The following is a 19,170-nucleotide window of genomic DNA, read 5'->3' as shown; positions in this document are numbered from 1 at the left end:
CCAGGCAGTTGTGGCACACACCGGTGACGAGCCGCTCCCAGCGGGGCAGAGACCAGCAGGCCCCCTCGGAGCCGGCCAGACCCGCTTCCCGCAGGGCCTCTGCCCGATCGGAGCCCGTCCTGGCGTTCCTCCGACCCGTTCCCCGGGCGACGTGCCCTGCTGCAGGTCGCAGACCTCCCGGAGAGAATCCCGAGAGCCCAGTGGCCACGCCCTGGCACCAGCGGACACAGCAAGCGGCCCCCGTGCCCGATCCCTCAGGGCGAGTGGTAACCCGCGCTGCAGCAGGGCTGGCCATTGCAGGACTATTGGAAACACAAATATTGATGGTGCTGTAAATGTCTTAATCTTTCTCTCTCTCCTGCTGGCTCCCCGTCTCCCACTCTCTCCTCCCCCATCTCTCTCTCTTCTGTTTTCAAAAAGGAATATAAATGATGTTCAGATTTTTTTTCCCCCTCTTTTCACTGTTTAATGACTGACAGATCTTGTAGCATTATAATTATTTTCAGAAACTTTCTTTATTTTTTTGTTTTCTTTTCCAAAAAGAAAAAAAAATGCATCAAAATAAAAGCTTTGCATTTGATAAGGATGTGGTTTCAACAAGTTCGTTAAAAAAACAGGTTTTTTTTTTCTGTGATGCTGTCGGGGAGAGAGGAATGAGTGGGCAGAAAACCGTTCAAGTCATCCACGCATATCCTGGAGAAACTAGGTGCCGTCGTTGTTTAATCTGTAGTGAGAAAAATGTGGGCCCAATCAACCATCTGATTGACAGATTACAAGGCCAGTGTGGAGTCCTGCGGTCAAGTGCAGAGTTCAGAATTCACCATCGCTTGATGGGCCAGAAGTCTGGTCTAATCAAGGCTAGCCTGTCTTGTCCACAGCTTTTAAATGACCGTTCCTGTCGTCAGATCTGTACAGGCACCAGTGGAAGGAACACACTAATTCGGAGGTTTCCAGCCCTAATCCTGGTGAGCTCCATTTGGGTTAGTTTTATAAGACCCTCAATTGCCCCCTTTCTATAAAGACTGCAGATGTGTACCTTAAGTAAGTAATTTATTGCATTTAGTGAACTCTGGTCCTCAGGGGTTTAACGATGTTCAGATGATTTGTTCCAAGCGATGGCTGAATAACATAATTTTAATTAAATTCATGATTATTGTTCCGTGTCTTTGTAAATTGATGGTTTCCGGGTCATTTCTAAAACTTTCTAAACTGAACTATGGGAACAGGGTTGGAGATTGGTTTTCTGAATTCTTAATTATAGTCCTTTAGACTATACATTTAAAATGCTTAAACTTATTTTGTTTCTGGTAATTTATGTCGAATTGAGCTAACAAGCATGCCGTTTTTTTTAAAAAAACATTCTTAAAGCAGAACTCAAATTTTCACAATTATTAGCTACAGAACTGGTATATTTGTAACAATGTAAATACTTTAACTTTTGCAGACATGGACCTGCGCTTTACTGAACGACCCTAGCGGCTCACTTTCTCCGTTTCAAATGAAATAAATAATAAACCGATAAATAAATAATATATTGTCTCCGTGCACATCGCACTCGGATCTCCTTGCACTCCGTTAACCTGGAAGTTAAGTACGTTTGCTGACAGGTCCACACAAAAGCGACAGAAATGCACGTCTTAAACTCCAATTTCGTTTCAAGACACTGAAGACGTGCGTGTCGGAAAATGGACTGTGTTACGCAGGGATTTCGTTTTCTGTTTTAACTTCACGAAAGCCGATCAAGGCCCGGTTTGGGAGAGAGCACGGATCCTGGCGCTGACCGACTGAGAGAGAGAGCCGTGATCCCGCATTGTCAGCATCCCCCTCCCGGCGCGGCGCGTCACTTGAGAGACCTGGATGTGAAATGTGAAGTAGGCCGCAGTATAGAGCTCAGTCGCAGTGACAGTCCGGCAATACGTAGACCGCTTCTGAAGAGCGAAATGGTCAGGAATGAGATAAATAACATCTACTGAGAAATGTCATATTTGATACCATCTGAATCTTGGCAGTGGGAATGGTGAAGAGACGCCGGCTGAATAAGCCGTTTCAGTTCAGTCAATACCGTTGCCGCAGTGTCATTTGAAATATTTTAATTAAATGTTATTTATTTTTTATTTATTTGTCTTCCAGATTATTTATTGTAACTTATTTAAAAAACGCCCGTAGCTGACAGAGAAAACTGTATAAATAGGAAAAGAGAAATATATTATAATTTGATTTTCTTTCTCGTGTAAATGATGTCTGAAGCCGATTGATAATTTCAGCAGTATTATTAGGACATTCTTCATGTAAAAATGGACAAGGAGACGTATCCGCTACATTATTTCGTTTGGTATAACCAGTACATAGAACTGGACCGAGAACTGCAGAAGAACAAGGTATGTATTTATTATTATTAGTAGTAGTAGTGGTAGTAATTTATTATTCTAAAGTAGTATTTACTTGTGTGCTGTTTCCATGTTCTTATTATTAGTAGTAACATTTGCAATTAATACTATTGGCTGCTGCTTCTTCCAATTCAAGAACCTGATGTTCTTCAGCAGTGTTCAGCTGAATTGGTATCTGACGATCTTCAGCAGTGTTCAGTTGGACAAGTATCTGATGTTCTTTAGTAGTGTTCAGGTGCACAGGTACCTCATGTTTTTCAGCAGTGTTCAGGTGAACAGATATCTAATGTTCTTCAACAGTGTTCAGGTGGACAGGTACCTGATGTTCTTCAGCAATGTTCAGGTGGATAGATATCTGATGTTCTTCAGCAGTGTTCAGCTGGAGAGGTAGCTTTATTCAGCAGTATTCAGGTGTCTGATAGTCTTCACCAGTATGCAGGTGGACAGGTGACTGATGTTTTTCAGCAGTGTTCAGCTGGAGAGGTACCTATAATTCGGCACTGTTCAGGTGGACAAGTGTCAACAGTGTTCAGGCGAATAGGTATCTAATGTTCTTCAGCAGTGTTCAGGTCTCTGATGGTCTTCAGCAGTGTGCAGGTGGACAGGTGACTGATGTTTTTCAGCAGTGTTCAGCTGGAGAGGTACCTATAATTCGGCAGTGTTCAGGTGGACAAGTGTCAGCAGTGTTCAGGCGAAGAGGTATCTGATGTTCTTCAGCAGTGTTCAGGTCTCTGATGGTCTTCACCAGTATGCAGGTGGACAGGTGACTGATGTTTTTCAGCAGTGTTCAGCTGGAGAGGTACCTATAATTCGGCAGTGTTCAGGTGGACAAGTGTCAGCAGTGTCAGACGAAGAGGTATCTGATGTTCTTCAGCAGTGTTCGGGTAGGGGTATCTGATGTTCTTCAGCAGTGTTCAGGTCTCTGATGGTCTTCAGCAGTGTGCAGGTGGACAGGTGACTGATGTTTTTCAGCAGTGTTCAGCTGGAGAGGTACCTATTCTTCGGCAGTGTTTAGGTGGACAAGTATCAGCAGTGTTTGGGCGAAGAGGTATATGATGTTCTTCAGCAGTGTTCGGGTAGAGGTGTCTGATGGTCTTCAGCAGTGTGCAGGTACACAAGTGACTGATGTTTTTCAGCAGTGTTCAGCTGGAGAGGTATCTGATGTTCTTCAGCAGTGTTCAGGTCTCTGATGGTCTTCAGCACTGTGCAGGTAGACAGGTGACTGATGTTTTTCAGCAGTATTGATCTCTTCTACAGTGTGAGCTTTGTATTTGTGTGCAGTAGCAGTATTGATAGTTATACTGAGCTATCCGTGATATGGTTTTGTATTCATGTGTGTCTCTATTAATAAACAGATGCAGTATCTGTGAAACTTGCTTTGTTCACGGTTCTTATTCATGATAGATGTACCTGCAGAGTGCACCACAGAACACTTTGCTCTTTACACTGTATGTCTGTTGGCATATTTCCACACTGTACACTGGTACTGATGGTATGTGTTTCACTGTCTTTTACAGCATGACAAGGAGGCAGTGGACCCTCGTGGACGGACACCACTGCAGCTGGCTGTTAGCCTAGGACACCTGGAGAGCACCCGAGTGCTACTGAGACACAAGGCAGATCCCACACAGCACACTGCACAGGGCTGGACTGGTAAGACACACTGGCCACACACTGCACAGGGCTGGACTGATGAGACACACTGACCACACACTGCACAGGGCTGGACTGGTGAGACACACTGGCCACACACTGCACAGGGCTGGACTGGTGAGACACACTGACCACACACAGCACAGGGCTGGACTGGTGAGACACACTGACCACACACAGCACAGGGCTGGACTGGTGAGACACACTGACCACACACAGCACAGCTCTGGACTGGCGAGACACACTGACCACACACTGCACAGGGCTGGACTGGTGAGACACACTGACCACACACTGCACAGGGCTGGACTGGTGAGACACACTGACCACACACTGCACAGGGCTGGACTGATGAGACACACTGACCACACACTGCACAGGGCTGGACTGGTGAGACACACTGGCCACACACTGCACAGGGCTGGACTGGTGAGACACACTGACCACACACAGCACAGGGCTGGACTGGTGAGACACACTGACCACACACAGCACAGGGCTGGACTGGTGAGACACACTGACCACACACAGCACAGCTCTGGACTGGCGAGATACACTGACCAGGGGTGGACAGGGCTGGACTGGTGAGACACACTGCACAGGGCTGGACTGGTGAGAAACACTGACCACACACAGCACAGGGCTGGACTGGTGATACACACTGACCACACACTGCACAGGGCTGGACTGGTGAGACACACTGACCACACACAGCACAGGGCTGGACTGGTGAGACGCACTGACCACACACTGCACAGGGCTGGACTGGTGAGACACACTGACCACACACAGCACAGGGCTGGACTGGTGAGACACATTGACCACACACAGCACAGCTCTGGACTGGTGAGACACACTGACCACACACTGCACAGGGCTGGACTGGTGAGACACACTGACCACACACAGCACAGCTCTGGACTGGTGAGACACACTGACCACACACTGCACAGGGCTGGACTGATGAGACACACTGACCACACACTGCACAGGGCTGGACTGGTGAGACACACTGACCACACACAGCACAGGTCTGGACTGGTGAGACACACTGACCACACACAGCACAGGGCTGGACTGGTGAGACACACTGACCACACACAGCACAGGGCTGGACTGGTGAGACACACTGACCACACACTGCACAGGGCTGGACTGGTGAGACACACTGACCACACACTGCACAGGGCTGGACTGATGAGACACACTGACCACACACAGCACAGGGCTGGACTGGTGAGACACACTGACCACACACAGCACAGCTCTGGACTGGCGAGATACACTGACCAGGGGTGGACAGGGCTGGACTGGTGAGACACACTGCACAGGGCTGGACTGGTGAGAAACACTGACCACACACAGCACAGGGCTGGACTGGTGAGACACATTGACCACACACTGCACAGGGCTGGACTGGTGAGACACACTGACCACACACAGCACAGCTCTGGACTGGCGAGATACACTGACCAGGGGTGGACAGGGCTGGACTGGTGAGACACACTGCACAGGGCTGGACTGGTGAGAAACACTGACCACACACAGCACAGGGCTGGACTGGTGAGACACATTGACCACACACAGCACAGCTCTGGACTGGTGAGACACACTGACCACACACTGCACAGGGCTGGACTGGTGAGACACACTGACCACACACAGCACAGCTCTGGACTGGTGAGACACACTGACCACACACTGCACAGGGCTGGACTGATGAGACACACTGACCACACACTGCACAGGGCTGGACTGGTGAGACACACTGACCACACACAGCACAGGTCTGGACTGGTGAGACACACTGACCACACACAGCACAGGGCTGGACTGGTGAGACACACTGACCACACACTGCACAGGGCTGGACTGGTGAGACACACTGACCACACACTGCACAGGGCTGGACTGATGAGACACACTGACCACACACAGCACAGGGCTGGACTGGTGAGACACACTGACCACACACAGCACAGGGTTGGACTGGTGAGACATGAAAGATGTCGGATGTTAGTAAGCGTCGTATGTGGTCAGTGTTACAGGAGGCGGTTAGTACTGGAGACCCTGAGCTGGTCCAGCTGGTTCTGCAGTACAGAGACAACAAGAGAGCCACAGAGAGACTGGCTGGCATCCCAGAGCTGTTGAGCAAACTGCGCAAGGTCAGGGGAAATACACTGCACTGGAACACACTGCACACATCACTGCACTGGAACACACTGCACACATCACTGCACTGGAACACACTGCACACATCACTGCACTGCAACACACTGCACACAACACTGCACAAGGTCAGGGGAAATACACTGCACTGGAACACACTGCACACATCACTGCACTGGAACACACTGCACACAACACTGCACAAGGTCAGGGGAAATACACTGCACTGGAACACACTGCACACATCACTGCACTGGAACACACTGCACACAACACTGCACAAGGTCAGGGGAAATACACTGCACTGGAACACACTGCACACATCACTGCACTGGAACACACTGCACACAACACTGCACAAGGTCAGGGGAAATACACTGCACTGGAACACACTGCACACATCACTGCACTGGAACACACTGCACACATCACTGCACTGCAACACACTGCACACAACACTGCACAAGGTCAGGGGAAATACACTGCACTGGAACACACTGCACACATCACTGCACTGGAACACACTGCACACAACACTGCACTGGAACACACTGCACACAACACTGCACAAGGTCAGGGGAAATACACTGCACTGGAACATACTGTACACAACACTGCACTGGAACACACTGCACACAACACTGCACTGTTGCACACTGCAGACAACACTGCGCAAGGTCAGGGGAAATACACTGCACACTACACTGCACACAACACTGTGCAAGGTCATGGGGAGATCCACAGCACTGGAACACACTGCACACAACACAGCACTGTAGCCCACTGCACACAACACTGTGCAAGGTCAGGGGAAATACACTGCACTATAAAACACCACACAGAACTGCACAGTAATACTGTACACTGCACTGTAATACACTGCAGACTAACACTAACGTGAACAGTTGCATACTTTTTTGCGTTGTTCTGAGCACACTTGTAGTACTGCCATTGTGAACAGGACTTAATTACTCTGTTGTGTGCTCTGTGTCCTTACAGTGTGCTGTATTTGTGGTTGCAGGCACGTGACTTCTACGTAGAGATGAAATGGGAGTTCACAAGCTGGGGTGAGACACCGTGCTCTGTCTTCATCCAATCTGTGTGTCCAAACTGTATTAACCCCTCTCTCTCAGTGCAGTGTTAATGTCCTGTAGTGTCCAGTCAGTGTGTCTTTACTGTATTAACCCCTCTCTCTCAGTGCAGTGTTAATGTACTGGAGTGTCCAGTCAGTGTGTCTGGACTGTATTAACCCCTCTCTCTCAGTGCAGTGTTAATGTCCTGTAGTGTCCAGTCAGTGTGTCTGGACTGTATTAACCCCTCTCTCTCAGTGCAGTGTTAATGTACTGGAGTGTCCAGTCAGTGTGTCTGTACTGTATTAACCCCTCTCTCTCATAGTACCTCTGGTGTCCAAGGTGTGTCCCAGTGATGTGTATCGGGTGTGGAAAAGTGGCTCCAGCCTGCGAGTGGACACCACCCTGCTGGGCTTTGAGCACATGACCTGGCTGAAGGGGCGACGCAGCTACATCTTCAAGGGAGGAGGTGAACAGCTTTCGTCTCAGCTCTGCTGATGATGTTGATGCTCTGTGATGATGCCTGATTATAAGGAAATTAACAGAACTGGCTTCAATGGCCTTATTGCTCCTTGTTTTTAAACCCCTCTCTCTCAGTGCAGTGTTAATGTACTGGAGTGTCCAGTCGGTGTGTCTGGACTGTATTAACCCCTCTCTCTCAGTGCAGTGTTAATGTCCTGTAGTGTCCAGTGTGTCTGTACTGTATTAACCCCTCTCTCTCAGTGCAGTGTTAATGTACTGGAGTGTCCAGTCAGTGTGTCTGGACTGTATTAACCCCTCTCTCAGTGCAGTGTTAATGTACTGGAGTGTCCAGTCAGTGTGTCTGGACTGTATTAACCCCTCTCTCTCAGTGCAGTGTTAATGTCCTGTAGTGTCCAGTGTGTCTGTACTGTATTAACCCCTCTCTCTCTTGCTCAGAGGGAGGAGCAGTAGTAATGGAGGTTGACCATGAGAAGCAGGTGGTCTACACAGAGTCTCTTTCCCTTCCTTTGCGGGATCCTGAGTCTCTTTTGGCGGCCATGATGCCCACTGAAGACAGTGTTGCCCACAGGCTGACTTCTCCTATCGTGTCCACTCATCTGAATACGAAGAACATCTCCTTTGAGAGGTACAGAGAGAGAGAGAGATACCGGACAGATCAGAGCCAGTGGGAGTCGGGCAGTGAGATGACAGAGAGACAGACAAGAAGAGAGGATCAGAGCCAGTGGGAGTCGGGCAGTGAGATGACAGAGAGACAGACAGGAAGAGAGGATCAGAGCCAGTGGGAGTCGGGCAGTGAGATGACAGAGAGACAGACAGGAATTTCAGATGCAAGGTGAGACGAGACAGACCAGGATAGAGACAGTAGGTGTGACATCTGCACGTGTGTGTTTGTGTTGTTATGCAGGAACAAGTCTGGGATCTGGGGCTGGCGATCAGAGAAGACTGAGATGATCAGTGGATATGAGGCGAAGGTCAGTCCATCTCTGTCTGTCAGTCTGTGTTCCTCTTTAAACTCCATCCAGAAGTGGAAGAGCTAACTGTTTCAGCTTTCTTGACTCTGTCTGTTTCCATTTAAAGGTTTACAGTGCCAGCAATGTGGAGCTCGTGACCCGAACGCGAACAGAACATCTCTCGGACCAGGACAAGTCCAGGAGCAGAGGTACCAGAACCCCCAGACCCGCCTGGCTACACCAGCGCATGAAATAAACACATCGTCATCGTCGTCATCACATTCTCTATACAGAGAGATTAGAGGCACAGAGAAACACAGTGCTGTGTGGGTAACTGTACTGTTTCAGCTCCTCTCTCTCTCTTTCCAGGCTCTAAGACTCCTCTCCAGTCCTTCCTGGGAATTGCTGAGCAGCACGTCTCTCATAGTGGGGTCAGTTCTTATAATAAAACTTTGAAAAGCAAGGATAGGGGGACGTGTCTTTACACAAAGGGTGGTGGGAGTGTAGAACAAGTTGCCCAGTCAAGTTGTCGAAGCCGTTACCCTGGCTTCTTTTAAGAAACAGCTGGACGAAGACTTTGGATCAATTAGCCACTGTCTTGGAAATGATAGTCTCTACTGTCTGCCGATTGCCCTCCTCTTGTTTGTCACCTGTCTCGTGACTTTACTGGACGGTCCGCTGCCCTGCTCGGCGCTGTTCTGTCTCAGCCGTGACCAGGGTGCTAAGGACACTGGGAAGTGGCACTGAGTCTCGCTGACATTCCTGCCTCCCCACAGAGCCAGGTTTCCCAGTGTGCCAGCCCCACCAACCCCAGTGCCCTGACTGCGGAGGAGTACTTCAACCCTGACCTCTCGCTGACCCGCAGAGACATCGGCAGGCCTGTGGAGCTCAGCAGCAAAGTGCAGAAGTACTGTACTGTATTTGTGTGAGAGTGTCAGGGGTATTGTACTGTACTGTGTGTGAGAGTGTCAGGGGTACTGTACTGTGTGAGAGAGTGTCAGGGGTACTGTACTGTACTACAGTATGTGTGAGAGTGCCAGGGGTACTGTACTGTGTGAGAGACTGTCAGGGATACTGTACTGTGTGAGAGAGTGTCAGGGGTACTGTACTGTACTGTGTGAGAGAGTGTCAGAGGTACTGTACTGTACTGTGTGAGAGAGTGTCAGGGGTACTGTACTGTGTGTGAGAGTGTCAGGGGTACTGTACTGTACTGTGTGAGAGAGTGTCAGGGGTACTGTACTGTACTGTGTGAGAGAGTGTCAGGGGTACTGTACTGTGTGTGAGAGTGTCAGGGGTACTGTACTGTACTGTGTGTGAGAGTGTCAGGGGTACTGTACTGTACTGTGTGAGAGAGTGTCAGAGGTACTGTACTGTACTGTGTGAGAGAGTGTCAGGGGTACTGTACTGTGTGTGAGAGTGTCAGGGGTACTGTACTGTACTGTGTGTGAGAGTGTCAGGGGTACTGTACTGTACTGTGTGAGAGAGTGTCAGGGGTACTGTACTGTACTGTGTGTGAGAGTGTCAGGGGTACTGTACTGTACTGTGTGAGAGAGTGTCAGGGGTACTGTACTGTGTGTGAGAGTGTCAGGGGTACTGTACTGTGTGAGAGAGTGTCAGAGGTACTGTACTGTGTGTGAGAGTGTCAGGGGTACTGTACTGTACTGTGTGAGAGAGTGTCAGAGGTACTGTACTGTGTGTGAGAGTGTCAGGGGTACTGTACTGTACTGTGTGAGAGAGTGTCAGGGGTACTGTACTGTGTGTGAGAGTGTCAGGGGTACTGTACTGTGTGAGAGAGTGTCAGGGGTACTGTACTGTGTGTGAGAGTGTCAGGGGTACTGTACTGTACTGTGTGTGAGAGTGTCAGGGGTACTGTACTGTACTGTGTGAGAGAGTGTCAGGGGTACTGTACTGTGTGTGAGAGTGTCAGGGGTACTGTACTGTACTGTGTGAGAGAGTGTCAGGGGTACTGTACTGTGTGTGAGAGTGTCAGGGGTACTGTACTGTACTGTGTGAGAGAGTGTCAGAGGTACTGTACTGTGTGTGAGAGTGTCAGGGGTACTGTACTGTACTGTGTGAGAGAGTGTCAGAGGTACTGTACTGTGTGTGAGAGTGTCAGGGGTACTGTACTGTACTGTGTGAGAGAGTGTCAGGGGTACTGTACTGTGTGAGAGAGTGTCAGGGGTACTGTACTGTACTGTGTGTGAGAGTGTCAGGGGTACTGTACTGTGTGTGAGAGTGTCAGAGGTACTGTACTGTACTGTACTGTGTGTGAGAGTGTCAGGGGTACTGTACTGTGTGTGAGAGTGTCAGGGGTACTGTACTGTACTGTGTGAGAGAGTGTCAGAGGTACTGTACCGTACTGTGTGAGAGAGTGTCAGAGGTACTGTACTGTACTGTACTGTGTGTGAGAGTGTCAGGGGTACTGTACTGTGTGTGAGAGTGTCAGGGGTACTGTACCGTACTGTGTGAGAGAGTGTCAGAGGTACTGTACCGTACTGTGTGTGAGAGTGTCAGTGGAGCTCAGCAGTAAGGTGCAGAGGTACTGACTGGCTCAGTAATGCCTTGTCATTGGTGTCCTCTCTGCTATTTAACCCTGTCCTTCTGTTTCAGGTTCAAGGCGACGCTGTGGTTAAGTGAGTCTCACCCCCTGTCTCTAGTGGAGCAGGTGTCCCCCATTATTGACCTGATGGCAATCTCCAACGCCCACTTTGCCAAGCTGAGAGACTTCATTACTCTTAGACTGCCACCTGGCTTCCCCGTCAAGATCGGTGAGAGAAACTGTGGGAGAGAGTGGGGGGAGACAGGGAGAGTGAGGAAGTAGGAGGAGATTGTGAGCAAGTGGGAGGGGACGTGTGATAGAGTGGGAGGGGACTGAGTGGGTGGGGACAGCTTGAGAGTTAGAGGAGACTGAAAAAGTGGGAGGGAACAGTGTGTGAGTTTGAGGTGTTTAAAAGAGAGAGAGTGGGAGGGGACTGAGGGAGTGGGGGGACCCCGTGAGAGAGTGGGAGGAGACTGAGGGGGTGGGGGGACCCCATGAGAGAGTGGGAGGGGACTGAGGGTGTGGGGGGACACAGAGAGACAGACTAGATCAGGGAGAATAAGGTGGAGAATGAGGCTTTGCTTAGTACAGGTTGACTGTGAGAGATCACTGTACTGAAAAGGGAAGCACAGTCCCTGTCCCCTCATTAGAAAACACTTCCAGCACATACAGCTGGTTTCCTCTGGTCCACAGCTTTCCTTTCAGTATTTGACAGTGGCACACACCATGTCCCATGGCCATCAGGGCACTGGGAAACATGACTGGTTATCATAGCAGAAGGAAGGGAAACGGCCCCAGAATGAATGTGTCCCCGAACCCTCCTGCCAGTCCTGCCCCGGTCGTGTCCAGCCCAGCTGGCAGCGGACCGGGCCACACTGTGACCTCAGGACGGGTCTCCCACCTGACGTTCCCACTGGTGACCCTAACCCTCTCCCACTCTCTCTCTCTCTCTCTCTCTCGCAGAGATCCCGCTGTTCCACGTCCTCAACGCGCGGGTGACCTTCAGTAACCTCTGCGGCTGCGACGAGCCCGTCAGCTCCGTCACTGTCTGCCCCCCGCCACCAGAGGGCGCAGCTGAGACAGGTACTGGTCCAGGGGGGAAGTCGTCACTCTTTCAGCAGGCGCTCACAGGCCACAGACGCCGACCAGGGCCAGATTCGGACTTCCACCCTCCCAGGGCAGAGCGGCCCTCTGTGCTGCCCTTGTTAGCTTCCTGTTTGAAGAGCCGCCCAGCAGCTGCAGAAGCTGACTTCAGCGGTGGACGCTGTCCTGGGATTCAGGCATCCTGACTGAGCTGTGTCATTGTTCTGCTGGGGAAGCTCGGCCACTTGAGCATTTGTAAGCAAATTATTAAGCAAATTGTGTTGCCACAATGTCGTTATGTGTCAAATAAGAAAATGAGTAAGGTCACAAACAGGAGGAGGCCATTCTTTGATAGTTTGCAGCGAATTGATTCCAGAATCTCATCCAGCGGTGTCGTGAGAGAAGCTAGGGTACCGGCTTCAGCACCATGGCTGGGCAGCTTGTTCCACACTCCCTCTACTCTTTGTGTAAAGAAGACCCTCCTGTCCTGACTGGAGAATTTCTGTCAGCTGTGTGGTGAGAGAAGCCAGGGAACCAGCTTCAGCAACATGGCTGGGCAGCTTGTTCCAGAAGCCTCACAGAGTCTGGACTTAAACTGGTAGGCAGAAGGAGAAAGGAAAGGGGCACCTGAAGCTGCTGGGACTGGGGTTACCCTCGAGGCGACACCAGGGGGGACGATGGGCGATCATGAGGCTCGTGTGAGACACTGTGTTTCAGGCGCACGTGTGTGAGCAGGGGGAGCAGCAGGAGCAGGGAAGCCGGCGCAGCGAGGCCGATTCACTGTAGTGTGAAATGACGGGACACAGCGGGCTGGGCTCTCCACAGCCTGCTGGCCCCTGGGAGGGCTGGCTTCACCTCGCTGCCTCGATTCAGAACCCCCACTGGGCACGTCATGTGACACCAGCATGTGACCATGTCACGTGACGCATGGCAGAGCCCTCCAGGGATTCCACTGTTGATATCATGTTGCAGATCATACGTGTTGGGCAGCAGTGTGGAGCACTGGTCAGAGCCCCGGACCTGTTACTGAAAGGCTGTGGGTTTAAATCCCAGGTGAAATAATACAATTGAGCGAGGTATATCACTTGAATAGTTCCAATAAAATACTCAGGTATTTAAATATGTGCAGATGCAAATAGACATATCATAGATTTCCCGTCTTGATCTGCTCTCTTTCACTCAGGTGGTACCCCCCCGCCCCTCTGCTGTGAGGTGGATCCTTCCGTGTTTGAGCCTCCCGCAGAGTACGCCACACTTGGTACTGGCCGCAGTGAGCCAATGAGAGACGAGGATGACAACCTCTTGCAGTTTGCCATTCAGCAGAGCCTGTTGGATGCTGGAACGGAAAGTGACCAGGTGAGGGCAGCAGTTAGACACTGGTAATACTTCCACTTCCACTTTTACAGATATCCGTGTATTGATTCAGCCCTGAACTGGGAATGACCAACTGGGCACAAAACGCAGACACAAGTATTTCCAGTATCCAGTCCAGACCAGGGTGCCCTCTGAGTGGAGTTCGCATGTGAATTTTTTCCAGGGCTCTGGTTTTCTCCCATCTGGGATGTCCCATCCAAGGACTACTGTCTGGGTAAATTGGTTTCCTTCAGTGGTCCTGGTATGTGTGTGTGAGCTGTGGTGGACAGAAGCCCAGTCCAGGGAGTAGCCCTGCCTTGTGCCCTACCCTCTATGAATTGGCTACATTACTCTGCTCTCCTCCCCACTGATAGCTGATGTGTGGTGAGTGTTCTGGCGCACTATGGCTGCCGTCGCATCATCCAGGTGGGGCTGCACATTGGTGGTGGTGGAGTGGAGTCCCCATTACCTGTAAAGCGCTTTGAGTGGAGTGTCCAGAAAAGCGCTATATAAGTGTAAGCAATTATTATTATTATTATTATTATTATTATTACCCTTCCGGTACAGGCTCCAGGTCTGAGCCTCTCTCTGTTAATGGGAGCACACACCACTGTCAGTGTTGATCAACAGTGCAGGTCACAAATGAAATGAAGGAGGTGGGCCTGTTTGGTCATAAGTATGGTTTCCAGGATCTCATCCAGCTGTGTCTTGAGAGAGGCCAAAGTATCAGTTTCAACAACATGTCTGGGCAGCATGTTCCACACTCCCACCACCCTCTGTGTAAAGAAGTGTCTCCTATCCTGACTAGAGGATCCCCTCTGACTGCGTCTTGGATTTAGTCGGGGTATCAGCTTCAACAACATGTCTGGGCAGCTTGTTCACACTCCCACCACCCTCTGTGCAAAGAAGGGCCTCAGGTTCCCAGTTTCACATGCACATCCAGGGAAAAGGTACTGATCCCAGCAATGAGACTCTTTCTCTCTCCCCAGGTGACTATATGGGAAGCCCTGACGAACAGTCGCCCTGTGTCCCACACTCCCCTGTACGAAGAGGACACCCAGCTGGAGAGGTGAGGCCCTCTCACACAGAGCTCTTCTTCCAGCCCTTTATCAAGCAGGCATTTACATCTTTATGGAAATACGACTCTGTTTAAACTCCGATTTGAATGTTTAGTGGCGTTTTATCTCCTTCTCCTGTTGAGGCTCAAACGCTTCACTGGCAAGACAAGTCTTACGTGTTCAGACAGTGCTGGCTGATGGCCCGTGGGCCTGCCTCGCTATCCTGGTCCTGTTCTGTCGACTCACTGTCCCAGGGCTTCCAGAACCAGCAAACCAGAAGCCGACAGCATAGTGGCTCAGTGTCCAATCTCAGTGTAACAGGGATCAGAATCAGAAGCACCATTGTCACAGATGGACAGGACAGTCTCAGACCAGTCCCAGTGCAGTCACAGTACTATTAATGTACTGTAGTGTCCAGTCAGTGTGTCTGGACTGTGTTAACCCCTCTCTCTCAGTGCAGTGTTAATGTACTGGAGTGTCCAGTCGGTGTGTCTGGACTGTATTAACCCCTCTCTCTCAGTGCAGTGTTAATGTACTGGAGTGTCCAGTCAGTGTGTCTGTACTGTATTAACCCCTCTCTCTCAGTGCAGTGTTAATGTCCTGTAGTGTCCAGTCAGTGTGTCTGGACTGTATTAACACCTCTCTCAGTGCAGTGTTAATGTACTGGAGTGTCCAGTCGGTGTGTCTGGACTGTATTAACCCCTCTCTCTCTGTTTCAGGGCTATACAGGAGTCTCTCTCCCTCTCTTTGGCTGGAGGTCAGGGTGGAGAGAGTGGGACCTGCATGCAGACCTCAACAGTGACAGGAAAGGAGTCGCAGGTGGAAGAGGAGGAGTCAATACATCTGACTCCTCCCCCAATTCTCTCCCTTTCCCCCTCTCAAGTCCGTTCGCCACCCTCCTACAGCTCACTGGATGACCCCAACTACGCCCAGAGAATGCCTGGGGCCTTCGCCGTGGCAACCAGCTTTGACGAGCAGCTTCGCATTGCCATGGAGCTGTCTTGCCTGGAGCAGGAAGAGCAGGACAGGAAGAGGCGGGAGGAAGAGGAAGAGCTGGAGAGGATACTGCAGCTGTCACTCACGGAGAAGTAGAGCTTCCTGTTACCTTGGATTCACTGCAGCTGCTTCTGTTCTTAACAAAATACTTTAATGTCTCTGGTTTGTAACTGTAACTGCAACTGCTCCGTTCCTCATGTTCTCTCCTCTCTCTCTGTGACGGCAGAGTCCCTCAGTAATACACACCACAGACAGGAGACACAGTGAGAGAGAGGAGATCACAGAATCTCTCAGTAACAACAAGACAGGAGACACAGTGAGAAAGAGGAGATAACAGAATACCTCAGTAATAATCACATACAACAAGACACGAGACACAATGAGAGAGAGGAGATAACAGAATTCCTCAGTGATAAACACACACAAAAACACACACAACAGGACAGGAGACACAGTGAGACAGAGAGGTCACAGAGAATCCCTCAGTAATAGTCACACACAACAGGACAGGAGACACAGTGAAAGAGAGAGGAGATAACAGAGAACCCCTCAGTAATTGTCACACACAACAGGACAGGAGACACAGTGAAAGAGAGAGGAGATCACAGAGAATCCCTCAGTAATAGTCACACACAACAGGACAGGAGGCACAGTCAGAGGTAAGAGACACTCCAACTGGATGAAATGAAAGAAAATACTTCGGGATGAGACTTCTGGGGCGTTGTGCTATGAAGCTGAGTCAATTCCACACCTGTTGGCTGCGCAGTGATGGAGGAGACAGACCATTCAGGACCACAAGCCAAGATTCACGACAGACAGGACTTTCTTGTTCGCTGTTTGTAAAACACCCTTCTGATGCTGAAACATGAAAAGCATCTGGATTTTGTGATGTTTGAAGAATCCTGGCCTGGTGTCCCGGTCACCCCAAACCTGACCATCACAGAGTTAATCTATCCCGGATCTCATCCAGCTGTGTCTTGAAAGAAACCAGGGTAATTGGCTTCAACACCATGGCTGTGCAACTTGTTCACACTCCCGCCACCCTTTGTGTAAAGAAGAGCCTTCTGTCGTGACGGAGGATGCCACTGCACTGAGAGAGAGGGGTTAATACAGTCCAGACACACTGACTGGACACTCCAGTACATTAACACTGCACTGAGAGAGAGGGGTTAATACAGTCCAGACACACTGACTGGACACTACAGGACATTAACACTGCACTGAGAGAGAGGGGTTAATACAGTCCAGACACACTGACTGGACACTACAGTATATTAACACTGCAATGGGAGAGAGAGGGGTTAATACAGTCCAGACACACTGACTGGACACTACAGTATATTAACACTGCAATGGGAGAGAGAGGGGTTAATACAGTCCAGACACACTGACTGGACACTACAGGACATTAACACTGCACTGAGAGAGAGGGGTTAATACAGTACAGACACACTGACTGGAAACTCCAGTACATTAACACTGCACTGAGAGAGAGGGGTTAATACAGTACAGACACACTGACTGGACACTCCAGTACATTAACACTGCACTGAGAGAGAGGGGTTAATACGGTACAGACACACTGACTGGACACTCCAGTACATTAACACTGCACTGAGAGAGAGGGGTTAATACAGTACAGACACACTGAACACTACAGGACATTAACACTGCACTGAGAGAGAGGGGTTAATACAGTCCAGACACACTGACTGGACACTACAGGACATTAACACTGCACTGAGAGAGAGGGGTTAATACAGTACAGACACACTGACTGGACACTACAGGACATTAACACTGCACTGAGAAAGTTTTTTTTATTGTTTTAGAAACCTTTTTTTCTTTGAAGTTGTTTGAGATACTGTACAGTATACTTGAGCAAGAATGATCCCTAGACTTTGAACCTAAATGAATTTTAATTTAATGCTATAACATGATGTAATGATATAAGGAGTCTTACAGCAAAAATAACTTAAGATGATAAAGATGAAGGAAACGAATGAGAACATTGTGTTGAAGTGACACGTATTAATAAAAGATTACTAAAATGTGTTTGCTGATGCTCAGTGTGTGTGCTGTGTTTGTCCATATCTCCTCTGAGGTCTGTTTTACATGACGTCTGTCCTCTGACTTGCAGTGTCCACTCGCCAGTCCTGAGTGACCGGTCACAGTGAGACACTGTGTCTCCAGTGTGTCAGTGCAGTGGTCAGACTGTCCACACACACCAGCCCTCAGTGACCAGTCACAGTGAGACACTGGTCTGTCCCTCCAGTGTGTGTCAGTGCTGTGGTCAGACTGCGTCCACACACACCAGCCCTGACACTGGTGATATAATAAAAAACACTGCAGCAGCACAGCGTCGCTTCGGAAAGGAGGTCCTGCTCTCGTTTCAATGATTCTCCTGCGCGGACGTTAGCGCCACCCGGTGGTGGGTTTTCCACACTGCAGCGGGACCCTGTGACTCCTAGGGGCTGGCGGGGAGTGCCATGGCTTTCACCTCTCCAGTCTCGAGTGACCTGACGGGCCCGACGCAAGGCACTAACGTGTCAGAGGGTGCCGAAGTCGGTACAGTAGCACATAAACCACACTACAACTACAGCTGTAGTACAACTGCATTGTATCCTGGACATGAAAACCTTGGCACCCAGCTCCCAAAGATAGGCCCAGTCCCGGTATCCAAACCTGCGTCTCGTGGCCTTCCTGTGCGCGTTCCCACTCGGATCTGCAAGGGCTGAGGGTGTCCCCGTTCCTCGTCTGTGTGTCACAAGGGTGCTCACGAGCGCCCCCAGCGTGCCCTTCTCTGAAGTCCGCATCGGAGCCGACGTTTCATGCTCCAGCCTACCACAGCGGAGAGAAGTTTCCGTGGAGAATGAAATATTCACCTGTTGGTATCATTTCACTTTTTTACAGCTTTAAAACTCATATTTTACGTAAAAAGAATTTCTCTTTAGATTCCCATGTATTCTTGCTGCCAAGCGTTGACATAACGCTATTATTGTGTTAACCCATTTCAATGGGTGAATATTAGTTCACTGTGGTGTATTTTGTATGGAGAGACAAAGCATTCAACAGCACAAAGCTTTGAATAAACAGAGAGAGGTGTTGCCGGGTTTACTTTATTGTGACCGGGAGCTATAGTGCGAGGGTGTCTCAGTGCACCTTGAATGCTCAGGCACTTGAAGTGCACACCTGCTCTATATCATAACAGAGTGGTCCTGCAGGAAGGGATTAGGGCTGAGTGAGGCGTTTGGGACACAGCCAATGTCGTGAGGTTACCGCCAGGCGACTGCAGGCTTTCTGCAGCAGGTGCACTGACAGGCTATCAAACAGGCCTGACAGGTACCTTCTCTCTGCTGGTTATTTTTCTCATCAGCAGTCACAGTCGGGCAGTGGTGGGTCTCTGCTGGAATCAGGGCTCCTGCTTCA

The 19,170-nt window shown here is 50.0% G+C and overlaps 1 protein-coding gene across 1 annotated transcript; it reads left to right on the top strand.

The window, feature by feature from the left end:
• Nucleotides 1-2,202: 2,202 nt before the first annotated feature.
• Nucleotides 2,203-17,796, top strand: ankrd13d (ankyrin repeat domain 13 family, member D). The gene is made up of 15 exons (XM_069191363.1): nucleotides 2,203-2,378; nucleotides 3,905-4,040; nucleotides 6,081-6,205; nucleotides 7,231-7,276; nucleotides 7,605-7,748; nucleotides 8,198-8,387; nucleotides 8,667-8,733; nucleotides 8,840-8,921; nucleotides 9,082-9,143; nucleotides 9,489-9,619; nucleotides 11,323-11,480; nucleotides 12,215-12,334; nucleotides 13,518-13,690; nucleotides 14,677-14,756; nucleotides 15,465-17,796. The coding sequence occupies exons 1-15, from the start codon at nucleotides 2,295-2,297 to the stop codon at nucleotides 15,835-15,837; spliced, it is 1,971 nt and encodes a 656-aa protein (XP_069047464.1). The 5' UTR covers nucleotides 2,203-2,294; the 3' UTR covers nucleotides 15,838-17,796.
• Nucleotides 17,797-19,170: the final 1,374 nt, after the last annotated feature.

This window comes from Lepisosteus oculatus, chromosome 6 (genome assembly GCF_040954835.1).
Source record: "Lepisosteus oculatus isolate fLepOcu1 chromosome 6, fLepOcu1.hap2, whole genome shotgun sequence".
NCBI classification, from domain to species: domain Eukaryota; kingdom Metazoa; phylum Chordata; class Actinopteri; order Semionotiformes; family Lepisosteidae; genus Lepisosteus; species Lepisosteus oculatus.
Note: the sequence above shows the minus strand (reverse complement) of the source record. Positions and strands in the feature narration are given on the sequence as shown.